The sequence below is a fragment of the Hyperolius riggenbachi genome, chromosome 5 (assembly GCF_040937935.1).
Source record: "Hyperolius riggenbachi isolate aHypRig1 chromosome 5, aHypRig1.pri, whole genome shotgun sequence".
Lineage (NCBI taxonomy): Eukaryota > Metazoa > Chordata > Amphibia > Anura > Hyperoliidae > Hyperolius > Hyperolius riggenbachi.
The window spans coordinates 219425159-219440204 of NC_090650.1; the positions used below are offsets into that span (position 1 = coordinate 219425159).

At 40.9% G+C, this 15046-nt stretch overlaps 1 protein-coding gene across 3 annotated transcripts in view; it reads right to left on the reverse strand.

Moving 5' to 3' along the window:
• Positions 1-15046, reverse strand: part of PTPN3 (protein tyrosine phosphatase non-receptor type 3) — a 268618-nt gene that overhangs the window by 45422 nt on the left and 208150 nt on the right. For all 3 annotated transcript variants that reach the window (XM_068236673.1, XM_068236671.1, XM_068236672.1), the window contains 3 exons: positions 3990-4013; positions 2276-2471; positions 943-1020 (listed from right to left, as the gene is read on the reverse strand). In XM_068236673.1, the coding sequence (XP_068092774.1) occupies positions 943-1020; positions 2276-2471; positions 3990-4013 (298 nt within the window). The remainder of the gene's footprint in view (positions 1-942; positions 1021-2275; positions 2472-3989; positions 4014-15046) is intronic.

The following is a 15046-nucleotide window of genomic DNA, read 5'->3' on the forward strand; positions in this document are numbered from 1 at the left end:
GGTAGGGATTATATTGTCACCTCCTCTGAAACAAAGTTAGTGACATAGTTTATATGATACACTAAGCTCTGTACAAGATTTCACTATTATATACCATATTTTTTCAGACTATAAGACGCTCCAGATGCACCTAGGTTTAGAGAACAAAAACAAAGGGAAAAAAAATACTAAACTTGGTGTGTCCATGGTGCAGGGGCGTCTTATGGACCTTCCCCAACCCAATTATTTCCCCCCTTGTATCTTCCTGGTACCCCTTGTATCCTCTTCCTCCTGTGTCCTCTGTCCTTCTGTGTCCTCTTTACCCCTGTGTCTTCTTTTGTTCTCTGTCCCCATGTCGTCCTGTGTCCTCTGTCCCCTTGTGTCTTCTGTCCACCTTTCTCCCTGTGTCCTCCAGTGTCCCTGCGTACTCCAGTGTCCCTGTCGTCTCTGGTGTCCCACAGTCCCCCTGTGCTCCGCCTCTTGTTCCCTCTAGCGTCTGCTTTCCTCATCCTCTACCCCCTCTGGTTCCACTGCCCCAATGTCTTCCGCCCCCTTCGTCGCTGTCCCCATCCCCTGTCCACTACGGTGTTCTCTGCCCTTGTTACATACATAAGGTGAAGGCTGCCATTATGGGAAGTATCTTCAGGCTACAGAAGTAGCAGCACAGCTTCAGAAAAGATCTACGATTCAGACGGGGGGTGCTGCCCCAGACTGCCAATCACAGCCGCCCACTGCTCACTTCTTAACAGGTGAACCACGGCTCCACCATTGGGGCCAATCACTGCACTCCTTCAGTAGCAGGGAGTACATAATAATAAATATACAATAACAAAGTTGCTGTTGTACATACTTGTAAAAAAAATTCAGGACATAATTTGTAAAGGTAAAATAATAGATTGCAACTTCTTTGCGAACACTCAAATCAATTATATATAGAAAATATGAAATAATTCTAATATTTACCTTTAGGTTAAAGCCAAATCTGCCATCCTCATCTGGTGTGATACGGACCAAGAGTAAATCTCCATTGGCCAATTCATTCTATTCCAGGAAAAATAATCATATTTAGTTTTAAAACATTTTAAGACTAAGCTATGTTGTGAAGCAATTAATTAAAAAAGTCAATATACTTTATCTTTTAATGACCAGCGTCAGCTAATCAATATTTCTCAACTTCCAGATAGTGCTTAAGTAGTCAATTACTGCAATCACCATAGACACCACAAGGAAGCAGCAATTTACAAAAAAACAATGTCTTCAATGTGCTCTCTCCCAGAGGCAATGTACATTTGTACGCAAACCATTGAGATATATTAGAACAATTATATCTAAATAACCAAAACAAAAAACAAAACGCAAGACTTCACTGCCTTCTACAAATGTTGTTTTCACACAAAAGGTGGTTTTAAAGAAGCCATATGCTATTTAACTTTAAAAAAAACAAACAAACAAAACAATAATTACACCTAAGATTTAAAAAAAATTGAATCCAACAAAAACCTATAAAAACACAGGGGAACGCCCAACAGGCTAGAAGCAAGGTCTGACTGATGGCCATACAACTTTGCAGTGCACTAAGATGCACAACCCTAGCAGTGGTGGAAGACCCATTAATATTAGATGAGATTTCTATTGGTTCTAGGTGGTTGTTCAGGTAGTGAGATACATATTAATTGTTTACATTATATAACATCTAACAGTGTATGAGCAGCATTAAGATTGCCCAATTCCTCCACTAATTTAAAAAAAAAATGTACTGGTACAAATTAAAGGGGACCTAATGTGAGAATATGGAGGTTGCTATATATTTTTCCTTTCAAATAATAATTGCCTGGCTGTCCTGTTCTTCTGCCATTAGTAGAGTTGGAATTACAACCCTGAGGCGAGCATGTGGCTAATGCAGTCATAGCACCATATCTGCATGCTTGTTCAGGGTCCATGGCTAAAAGTATTATAAACTTATGATCAGGGGGACAGCAAGGCAACTTGCCTTGTTGCATTACAATAAATTAATATATCAACCTCCATATGCTTCTAAACTGGGGTTCCCTTTAAAAACAATTGTGCACACTGCAATATTTTGTTGAATTAATGTTATAGAAAAAAGAGTTTCTTTATTTGTTGTGGTGATGTATTATAACACCAACAGGCCTGTAGGGCATGCTAGGATCTGCATTTTACCTACTTTTGGCAGATTTGCAATAAGTGTTAAAACTATGTATGTTCAACTACAGGAATTTCAGAGATGACTCACATTTTCTTGTAGTCACTTGTGTTTTGGAAAAAATATAGCTACCTTATCACAGTAGTACTGATTGGAATCATCTGTTGAGTTTCCTTTCTTGACAGTATCATAGGTTTCTAGAAAGTTTTTATCTACACCTTCCAGTGGATGAGATGATGAAGAGTGGTTTGACAGCCCATTGGGAGAGCTTGGAAATGAACCTTGTTGGTGTAGACTGTTCTCTTTCGGACTGTGCTCTAGTATGTTCCTTAAATGCACATATGGAAAAATATTTTAAAAGTTAAAAAGATAAACACAAAACATCATAAGCAGATGAGGCCCCATTTCCATTTCTAACTGTTCAATTCTGAGTTTTCCGTGTGCATCTTCCCTTCCTATACATGGAAAAACATGTATTTTCCACAGCCACACACTTTATTGCACAAACTCACAGTGTCTAGCTGCCAGTTTTCATGCATACAAGAACAGCCACACACTTAATTGTACAAACTCAGTGTCTAGTGGCCAGTTTTTCTGCACACAAAAACAGCCACAAAGCTTATTGCACAAACTCTCAGTGCCTAGCTGCCAGTTTTTATGCACAAGAAATTGCATTTAATGCAAATTGCACATTGCTTTTACATAGGCTGTCAGTACTAATGTGTTTTTTTGTGTGCAGCTAGCTAAGTGGAATCAAGGACTTATCCACTTACTTATAAAAATTAAATATTTCTATTCTTGTATTTTATATTTTTTTTTTTCTTTTTTTTTTTCCCCTGCAAACTTTCAGCAGCGATACATCACTTAATCCCAACTATAGACCTGGCTTCATCAAAGCCTTCCTAACAATGGGAAGTATTCGCATCATAGTTTGCTTGTAACAAATTTATGAAAAACTTAATGTCAAAAGAAAAAAAAAAAAAGAAGAAAAATCTCATCTGTAGTCATATAGGATCTCTAGCTTAACATCAAGGACAGACAAAACCTCTCCATTGCTAATAATCATACACCTTCCTATCTTATCTGCCTCCCCCTGATGCACACCCACACAAACTACACTCCTAGCCCTAGTCTTTACTACCCCCATCCAGCTTAATCCTGTCTACCCCCTCCCCCCGAGCAATATGGTGGGAGAGCCCTGTGTGAGATAGCGTTTTTTTTTAATACATACAGGATAATGTCCCCAATACTTTTTGTTTCATTAGGTACCATTGCTCATAGTTGTTTTAATTACTGTATGTCTCAAATGCCCTTCCTTCACTTTTTTTCCAACCTTTTCAAATTTTGTAGTTTCACACTTTCAGTATGGTGCCAGCGAGGAAACACTAGAATTCCCTCCTCAGCAATGGGAGTAGGTGTCATGCTGCCATCAGTTTTTCAGCTGGTAGTATTCTCTTTGCTCCATGTACACAATTTATAGCTTCAGGGCCAGTTCACACAGGCACTCTGTCAGCTTTAAATGACGGCCGCCGGCACACGTTGCTCCAACACTGTGCATTTAAATGAAAGGACAGCGCTGGTAAAGCTGTTTACACTACAGGGCACTCAATCCCTTTGCTTACCATTTTCTTGTTCAGTTGTGGAAGCTAAATGTAGCTTCCAGGATTGCCCAAGCGCCGAGCTTCGAAGTCCCTCTGCGGGGAGTCAAAAATGACGTACGCCGAAAAGTGCTGCCAAAGGTTGCCAAATACTTTTCTGCGCTCTAGCAGAAAAGCATTTGACACCGGGTGACGCCAGTCTGAATTGGCCATTAGGATATTATTTTGCTACCAGTTAGAAGACTTACTTTGGAGAATCTTGATCTGATGATCTAAAATGAAATAAAAGAAATGTTTATTATAAAAAGGTAAGCCAAAGATGAATATAAGGATTTTTATTAACCACCTCAGCCTACAGTGATGTTCACCTTATGCATCTGAGCAACTTTCACCTCGCATTCATTCACCAATAACATTATCACTACTTATCACAGTGAAATGATCTGTATCTTGTTTTTTTCCTGTCACCGTTTAGGCTTTTGGGTGGTACATTTTGCTAAGAATTATTTTATTCTAAATCCATTTTAACAGGTAGATTAAGAAAGAAATGGAAAAAGTTTTCTCAGTTTTTGGCCATTATAGTTTGCAATTAATACATGCTACCGTAATTAAAACCCATGTATTTTATTTGCCCATTTGTCCAGGTTATTACACCATTTAAATTATGTCCCTATCGCAATTTATGGCGCTGATATTTTATTTGGAAATAAAGATGCATTTTTTCAATTTGCGTCCATCACTATTTACAAGCTTATAATTTAAAAAAATATATATTAATATATTCTCTTGACATGCATATTCAAAACGTTTAGATCCTTAGGTAACTATTTATGTTGTTTTTTTTTTAATTGTAATTTTTTATTTATTTATTAAGAATTTTATTTGGGTAATTTTTGGTGTGGGAAGTAAACAGCTAATTTTAAATGTAATATAATGTATTTATTTAATAAAAAAATGTATGTGGGTGCAGTTTCACTATTTGGCCAGAAGAAGGCGACAGTCAAAAAGTCCTGGAAGCTAACGATCCCGCTTCCAGGAAGCATTAAGAGGACGGGGTAACTTTTTTATTTGCAGAAAGTCCGCGGCCTCTGATAAGAGGCCGTCGGTTTTTCTGTGGGGGACTTTGATCAATGAATGGGAACTATATTCCCATTAATTGATCTCGGGGCTAACGGCAGGTGGCGGGAGCGCGCCTCAGTCAGCACAGTGGCAGCAGAGGAGTCTATCTGGACGGATATATCCGTCCATATAGACTTAAGTGGTTAAATATCAAAGTCTGCTATTACTCTGATAAAGTTTACAGAATTACAACATTAAACAAGTTGACAGTACTACAGAATTGTCATAACATTACTGTAGTTTTGATAGACGTCAAGCCTCTGAGTGAGCTAGAGTTTCCTCAGAAAAATAAAGCATAATAATACAGTGTTGCAAAGTACAACCTATTTTATAGAGGACTAGCCTATACAGGTTCCACTGTATTTCTATATGGTGTAAAGGCCTCGCCTGCACCAGTCTCCAGTGTCCAGCCAGGAGGAGAGAAAGTAGTATTTGTTTTGGGATGGACAGTAGTGAAAATAATGTAATTAATAAAATTGCTTATTTTATTTTATTTTTTACAATGCTCATTTAGTCGGTGTCTGGCCATTTCAAAATCTTTTTTCACCCTGATTTACATTGTAAAATGTATCACAGTTGGTGACATCTTAGCCCTGTCAAGTGCAGGTCTGTGGAATGTTTGTTTCTGAGAATTCCGAAGCCAGTACAAAATATACCTGTTCTCCCAGAATGCTCAGAGGAAAGCTAAAAGGGGGGGGGGGGGATTCCACATACTTACTCAGCCTAGGATAAGCATCACTGGGGGGAAGTGCTACATACCAATATACAGGTATAGGAAGTGTTTCTGATGCTGAAACCAGGAAATTACTGTAAAAGAGAGTATCCTGAATAATTTACTGCATTCTACTATATGTCACTACAGTGTCTCTTTAACTACAGAGTAATCCCAATACTAAAACTGCTTCTCATTAACCTCCTTAGTGGTAATTCCGATTCAAGTTTCAGACGGAAATCCGCAGGTCAGAGCTCAAGAGCTGCGGCAGATGTGGTATGTTTTTTTTCTTGTTTTTATGGTCTAAAAGCTTGTGAAAAATTGCATGGCTAAACCCTAAATCTGGAGATAATCATAACACCAGGGAGGTTAACTGGTCTACGACCGCGTCACGCCGATGGGCGTGAATGCCCCAGGACCGCCTAACGCCAATTGGTTTCAAGTCCTAGGACGGGGTTTTGCACGAGATCTCGCACACGCCGATGCGTGCGCATCTCCACTTGCTGATCACCACTAGAAGACTGTTAGACGACGAAAACGCCATCTAATAACACTGTACAGCGCTGTGATCTAAGCCAGCGCTGTACTGGGGACAGCCGTGTGACTTGGCTGTCCCCCTGGGAGGCAGGGAAACGATCCGCTGTCATAGGCCGAAGCCTATGACAGCCGATCGCGCTGACTGGCTGGCAAGGGGAGGGAGGCTTATTAAAATAATTTAAAAATTGCTTTATTTATTTAAAAAAAAACAACAATAAATATTTATAAAAAAATAAAAATAAACATCCTGAGAGCTATCATATGCCAACAACAGAAAGCTCTGTTTTTGGACAGAAAAGGGGGAGGAGGGAGGGGGGGATCGGCCCTGCAGCAAGGCCTTAAAAGTGTACCTAAGATGACATGAATATGATGAGATAAATATGTGTATGTACAGTGCAAAACATATTAATAACCAGGCTGTTTTACATGTTTTATTTTTCTGCCTGAAAAAGTTAATATTTAGGCACAGAAGTGACAGCATCTGTCTTGTCGGTACCTTGTCGGGAATATAGTAAACATCGCTGATAAGCTTCTAACTCCGGGACACATATTAGGCTGGCACTAAGCAGAGGCAACAAAACATTCAACCTGCTTTGTTAATGTTTAAATATAAAATACAACCATGAAATGTGTAAAAAATGTCATTTTTAGAAGTAGGAGCATAAATCTAATTGTTTATCTCATCAGTTTATTTTCACCTCGGGTTCACTTTAAAGCTGCAGTGGCTTATTTAGGAAAAAATAGCCTGGTCACTAGGGGGGGGGGGGGGGGGGGGGGTGTAAGCCCACGAGGTTTTACAACATCTACACAAAAGGTAAATCACAGAAATCTGAATAAAGATGTTCCTCAGAAACTGTGAGTTCATTGACAGTACAGTTCATTCCTAACTTGCTGGGCATTTGCACTCTTCTAAACATGAACAGTTGTTAACACGTCATTGCTCTCTGCCTGTCATGCCTTCCCTCCATGCATAGTTTGTAAGTTATACATTACCCAACCAAGCTTTAGGAGTATATTGCTCAATATGCCTGCAAGCATAGTAGTTTTGTAACAGAACATTATGTACACTATGACTGATGAGAGCAAAATGTACATAACAATAAACCTGTGTACCGGAGCCCAGGAGTAATAGTCCCTGGAAGATTTACGTCACAAGTAATACACATGCATCTCCTGCCAGAGCTTTTTTTCTGTTGTTTTTTGCTTAAAAGCAGAAGTGTTAGCATATTTGTTAGCGCGTTTTTGGTGTCTATGTATACTACAGAGATTATCAAACACAATATTATTAAAGGGAACCTGAAGTGAGATAAATATGGAGGCTGACATATTTATTATGCAGATCAAATGTATCTAACAAAAATCTGACTAGATTAGCTGCATGCTTGTTTCAGGTATGTGAATCAGACACTGCTGTACTGATGCCAGAACAATCGGCGGGACTGCCAGGCATCTGCCATTTTTTAAAGGGAAATATAGACGCTTTAGTGCTTTATAGATAAAGCACTCAATACATAATAATTGATACGGTTGACTGAAACCTGTCCAGGGCAACCACAGTGTCAGAGGTGCAAGAAGGGGATGGGGAACAGTTTAATGATTACTACTATTCAAACCATCCATAGAAATGATCATTACCAGCACAGGACCAATAAAGAGCTAATACTGCAATTGAGGGAGGGTTTCTTGGGGCCCCTCTAGCCCTGGTACGGTTGCAACCTCTGCACCACCTATTCCCACGCCACTGGCAGCCTCCAAATACCTCTTGCTTCAGTTTTCCTTTAAGGTTGCACTGTGAAGTGAGGTGGAATATGTCATTTGGAAAGCCTACTGCATAGCCAGTAACATTTATGTTTCAGGTGCCACCAAAACATGAAGCAAAAGAAAAATCTTTCCTACCGGGACAAAGGAGAGATAAAAAAATACATTGGCCTCAATTCACTAAGCTTAACTCCTGTCTTTAATAAATCTTCAGAGCTGTTTTACAGTTATCACAATTATATTGCCATGGTGATAACTGTAAAACAGCTCAGAAGAGTTATTAAAGACAGGACAAAAAGTAGGGATAATAAAAATTGCACCCTGCAGGAAGAAAACACAGAGACAACAGGAGCCCAAATGGTGCAGTGTGTCACAGTACCAGAGGCATGTAAAATATGCGAATGTATTATACTCACAAAGGTGGGTTGCAGAAGGGCAACCGACCACTAGAAGCAGGTGGAGATGTATAACTCCAACTCCACTCGGGTGACCAGACAGAGCTGGTGATGGTCACACTCTTGATAAAAAGCAAACCTCAAATGACCTAAACTGGTCAAAGAGGGTTGTTCCCCCTCCAAAAGGAGGGTGAAGGCACAAGGTAAAGGGGGAAGAGGCGCCCAGAGCAGATAAAATACGTTAAAAAGAAATAAAATGAAAAAAGTGAGGTGGCTTACCTCAATGAAGACAAATTCACGTATTAATAGAATTTTATTGCACTGGCAATGCGTTTCGTGGGTGCATACCCACTTCCTCAGGCCAAATAGCAGTGCCTACAATCATCAGACAAGGCGCTTAATGCCAAAGCACTAACAGCATATCAAAAACATAACTCTACCTTTAACAAATAGTACAGACAACATTGTATAATGAGAATCAAAAAATAAATAAATAACAGCATTCAAACATTCTGTTTGAATGCTGTTATTTATTTATTTTTTGATTCTCATTATACAATGTTGTCTGTACTATTTGATGATTGTAGGCACTGCTATTTGGCCTAAGGAAGTGGGTATGCACCCACGAAAACGCATTGCCAGTGCAATAAAATTCTATTAATACATGAATTTGTCTTCATTGAGGTAAGCCACCTCACTTTTTTCATTTTATTTCTTTTTAACGTATTTTATCTGCTCTGGGCGCCTCTTCCCCCTTTACCTTATTAAAGACAGGAGTTAAGCTTAGTGAATTGAGGCCATTGTTTATAAAACAAGTGCCAGGGTTCCACTGTAAAGACTCCACACAAGTGCCCAGTTGCAATTCACACCCACAGCTCCACAAGCTTCCTTTTCTTTTACAGCTAAACATGCCTGGCTGAAAGAATGACAGGCTCATCTCTTAATAGATGAATGGCAAGGTCATTCATATGCAATAGGGGCTCATCTTAATGCAGGAATGGAGAGGTCAGTCACACTTAACAGAAGCTCATCTTAATGGGTGAATGAAGAGATCAATCATAGACAATAGAAGTCAGTGCAGGAAAAAATGTTTTCACAAACGATGATCCATTCCTAGAATTTTTCTGACTGCCGATATTCTGCACTTCTACTATGCCTGAATGCCAGCTCCAGTCATCCATAGTTATGAAGGGAGCCTGGGAACCAGGGCTGGCGCTACCATTAAGGCAAAGGAGGCAGCTGCCCCAGGGCCCCAGAGCTTGTAGAGGCCCCCAGTGGCTACAAGAGGAAAAAAAAATTTCAAATCGGCCTTATAGTTTTTGAGAAAATCGATTTTAAAGTTTCAAAGGAAAAAATACACATTTAAAAACCTGCCGACTTTAAAGAGAACCCGAGGTGGGAATTACTTTTACTATTGGGGCACAGAGGCTGGTTGTGCGCACTAAGACCAGCCTCTGTTGCCCCATCGTGTGTCTCCATGTCCCCCCTGCTCGCCGCTATACCCCCCGCATTGCTGGCGACACGCAGCGTGTCGCCAGCTCAATGTTTACCTTGCGCTGTCAGTCAGCGCTGCTCCCCTGCCTCCTCCGCATCGGCGCACCCGCCCGTGTCCCTTCCCTCCCGCTGATAGGAGGGAAGTGACGCGGCGGGTGGCGCCGATGCGGAGGAGGCGGGGGAGCGGCGCTGACTGACAGCGCAAGGTAAACATTGAGCTGGCGACACAGCCAGCAATGCGGGGGGTATAGCGGCGAGCAGGGGGGACATGGAGGCACACGATGGGGCAACAGAGGCTGGTCTTAGTGCGCACAACCAGCCTCTGTGCCCCAATAGTAAAAGTAATTCCCACCTCGGGTTCTCTTTAATGGTTAATAGCAAATCCACCTTAAATGCTAGAAACCCTAAATTTGCAGGACATGTTAAGGAGATCATTAGGAATAAGAGGAAAAAACAATTTTTCAAAAAGACCTTATAGTTTTTGAGAAAATCGATTTTAAAGAGAATCTGTATTGTTAAAATCGCACAAAAGTAAACATACCAGTGTGTTAGGGGACATCTCCTATTACCCTCTGTCACAATTTCGCCGCTCCTCGCCGCATTAAAAGTGGTTAAAAACAGTTTTAAAAAGTTTGTTTATAAACAAACAAAATGGCCACCAAAACAGGAAGTAGGTTGATGTACTGTATGTCCACACATAGAAAATACAACCATACACAAGCAGGCTGTATACAGCCTTCCTTTTGAACCTCAAGAGATCATTTGTGTGTTTCTTTCTCCCTGCAGTTCTCATGCACTGAAGTTTCAGGCTGCTCTTTTTTCTCCTGCAAACAGCTTTGCCCTTGTCTGTAATTCTTCAGTATGTGAAAGCCCAGCCAGCACAGAGGACGATTTATCCAGCTTGTAAAAGATAAGAGATAAGAGAGAAGCTGCTCTAATCTAAATAATACACAGGCAGTGTGCATAGATGGGCCTGGAATGGGGAATTCATAGCAGAACCACAACACTGAAGAACTTGGCAGCCTTCCAGACACAGGCTGACAAGTCTGACAAGGGAAAGATACATTGATTTATTACAGAGACTGTGATAGCAGAAAGTGCTGCAGTAAGCCAGAACACATTAGAATAGCTTTTGGAACTTGTGGGATGATAAAAAACAGGATGCAATTTTTGTTACGGAGTCTCTTTAAGGTTTCGAAGGAAAAAAGTATACTTTTAAATACGGTAAATGTCACTTTTAGTAGCAAACCTAATGGTAGTGTAATTTTACATGCATCAAACGAAAGCACAATAAATTTCCTGACGGGGTTCAGGGGGTCTATACGCAGCCGCAGCGCTTTGGCCAGGGATCGCTATACAGCCGCAATATGGCTGTATGAAGATCCCTGGCATTTTTTCCTATTTTCCCAATTTTTTTTTTATGTTTAGAGTGTAGGAATTTTTTTTTTTTAAATTATGTGGGGTCCCCCCTCCTGAAACTTTTTAACCCCTTGTCCCCCATGCAGGCTGAGGTAGCCAGAATGTGGAGCTACGACCGATTGGGACTTCACACCCTGACTATACCAGCTGCAAAAAAGGTCCCCTAATGTCGATTTTTGTTCCGGGGTATATGTTGGGGGGCCCCCAGGTTTATTTTGCCCTGGGGCCCCATTGTTGCTTAAACCGGCCCTGCTGGGAACCCACCATCCCTTCTGCAAATCCCATTTAGCTTTTGAGAAAGAGCAAAGTAGCGGGAAATGTCTACAACATGCAGTACACTCCTGGCTTGTAAGAGTTCCGCAGGACACTCAATGCCTTTATGGATTTAGAAGAACACTAATCAGAAATCTACTGAAGTGTGAAAAGCAAAGGCAACATCCAAGAGAGCTACAACATGTTATTCCTTTTAGTATACATCATACATTTATACCATTAAGCTTATTGTACAGAAACAAAGAAAATTAGAGTGGACCTGAACTCTTGCACAGGACAGGAGGAAAACAGAGAAAGGCACCCTGTATGTATTATAAAGTTTAACCTGTCTAATTCCCTCTCATCTGTGTCTAATCACAAGTTGTAATTCGATCCCTCAGCTGTGTCACCTGACTGCCACAGCAGAGAGGCTAATTTGAAAGCACCGGATGTTCACAATATGTCTGCTTCCATGAAAGCAGGAAGTAGACACACTGCAGATGTATTGCAGGATTTGTATCAGCTGTAACAAAGTAATGTTTTTCTTTAAAGGTTATGATGCTGTTGATTATCTTTTAGAACAGAGAGGAAGTTCTGAGTTCAGCTCCTCTTTAAAATATGTTTTATGTTTACTTCATGTAATGTCTGAAAGTGCCACTTTTTAAAATAAAAAAATAGTAACAAACCTGAATCAAGCCACATCCTACAATCACATGCCGCTTGCCATACTTACTGTATTCACGCGATTCACCGGCTAATGGGTGGGACATATCTACAGACACAGCGAATGTCAGTACTGACTGCTATGGGGCAGATCTTCATTCAACACCTATTATGGCCCTTATTTCATTCACATTTTCTTCTAGTCCTAGGTGTTATTTTCACACCTAATCAAGTGAATTTTGGCAGTACTTTTCCAATACTATGGCCTCAATTCACTAAGCTTTATCAAACACTTTATCAAACGTTTGATAATTTACCTCAAGGGTAAAAGCCAATTTTGAATTCACTAAGGTGCTATAGATTTATTGAACGTTTTATCGATAAAACATTCGATAAATCTATAACACCTTAGTGAATTCAAAATTAGATTTTACCGATGAGGTAAATTATCAAACGTTTGATAAAGGGGGGCGTGGCCGGCCGGCGATGTGAGCACACACGTCTCACACAGCTCCTGCGCTGATCCGCTCTAACTTGATCTGGTACACCGATCCTACCCCCTGAACTGGCCTTAACTGGTGACGGTGGAGGCTTTGATACTCCAGAAGCGGCTTTGGAGAGGAGAAAGCAGGAATGGCGATGACATTGAGACAAAGAGAGGACAAGGCCCCATCCGATCATCCTAAGAGGCAGGATGGCACCGATCCTCCTCCTTCGCATACACAACTCCCGGACTCACAGCGTGGAGATATAGCTTCCCGGCTAGAGAAATATGCCCACAAAGACTCCAGGTATGATCCTGGGGAAAAAGATCCTGAGAAGCAAAATGCAAATTGGGCGGAGGGTGGCCAAACGGAGACTGAGGGCTCGGTTATGGAACAAGAGTGGGAAACTGAGAATGATCCAGGAGTACCTGCCGTAACCTCGAAACCAAAAGCAGCTAGATCCGGTAAGCAAGGCAGGGAGCAAAGCAATCGAAAGAACCCCTACCCAGTGAAATCCTTGCCGCAGTACAAGCATGCAATGAGGCAATAATTTCTCTGATGCAGCAGACTGGGGGAATTAAAGAAGAGCTGGGGTTGCTTCGTCAAGACCTTAGTAATATTAGGGAGAGAACCTCCGCAATGGAAACCAGAATCAGTGATGTTGAGGATCAATTGGGTCCCATTACAAGAGATCTGAAATGTGTAATCGGTCACACCATCGCAAACACTGACAAAAGTGATATGGAAAACCAGCTACGCCGCAATAACGTTCGTATAGTGGGTCTGCCAGAGAAAATTGAGAAATCTGACCCTACTGCCTTTATTGAGAGTCTGCTGATTGATCTTTTTGGACGAGAATCCTTTTCCAATTTGTATGCAATAGAACGTGCACACCGCATTCCTACACGTCCTCCAAAGCCTGGCGCTGCTCCTTGGCCTTTTCTGGCCAAGTTCCTCCATTATCGAGACCATGAAGCTCTTATGAACTTAGCCAGAATTAAAGGTTCTATCACCTATAACAAAGCTAAAATCTCATTTTATCCTCATTTCTCGGCAGAAGTTCAGAAACAAAGGGCAAAGTTCTATGATATTAAAAAACGTCTGCAGAAAATGCAATTGCAATATGCTATGCTTTACCCTGCGAAGCATAAAATCAGTGCGAACAATGAGGCTCATTTCTTTCTTTCTCCTCGTGAAGCTACAGATTGGCTTGATCAGAATGAGCAACATATTAAAACGAAGCCACCTCTACCTGAAGATTGATCTGTATCCAGTTTTGCCAGAGGGGGGGGGGGGGGGGGGGGGGGGAGGGATGAAAACTGGAACTCAGTTTAACTACAGTCCTTATCTGCTTGTAGGCAACCGGTTGAATATTACTCTGTAGCCTTCTTTATTATATTTTATACTTGAGACCTATGGACTGTTTTTGTTCTAATGTCCATGCTTTCTCCTTTAAGCCATTCTTTCATGTTTTCAATTTTAGGGGATAGGTAATATTTGATGCAAACTGCTATATGACTTTATTCATTATAAGGTAATCTGGGGCAAAGGAGGAAACACTATGTCCCCAGCCGTTTGTACTATGGCAAGATTTCTGATTTGGCTACTAAAGTTCGATTGGAGAGCAAGGTCCATTGGTTACAATATCAACCGATTGGGGGGGGGGGTTATCCTGTGGTCCTCTCATGATAATTTGTGGGATTATGCAATCAGTGCTGATTATTATGTTTGGTTCAGGGAGAGGGGGTTTTGGGGTCTTTACAATCTGTTATTCGTCTGCTAAGTTAAGTGCAGCTGCAGCAACTTTATTGATATTTGAACAAAAAGGTGACCTGACGCTTCTATTCTATTACTTTAAAAAACTGAAATGGAAGATATACCCATTTTAAGCTGGAATGTAAGGGATCTCTCTGATTCAACAAAACGCTATTCAATTTTTTCCTTCCTTCAGAAGGCGGGCCTGCTATTTATTGTTTGCAGGAAACTCATTTGACCTCCCAGTCTTTGCATTTATTGAATAAAAAATGGTTATCACATTCCTTCCATTCTACATATTCCTCGTATTCTCGAGGGGTATCTGTGCTTGTACACACTCGAATGCACTTTTCTCTTATTGGATCTACTGTGGAACCCGAAGGGCGTTATGTAATAGTCCATGGCCGGTTCAGTAATTTGGAGTGCATTCTGGTGGCCATTTACTAACCCCCTCCTCTTTCACTATCCAATTTACAGCCTATTATTGACTCTTTAAAGGATAAGATGCATATTCCTTTGCTATGGATTGGCGACTTTAATATATTTTTAGACCATAAATTGGATAGATTCAGATCCCGAGCTCAATTAGGTCAACCATCCTTATTGGCTAGATTCTTTGGTGAGCTTGGTCTCATTGATGCTTGGCGTTTTATGCATCCTCAGGATCTACAATATTCATGCTTTAATAAATCTCATATGTCCCTATCAAGGATAGA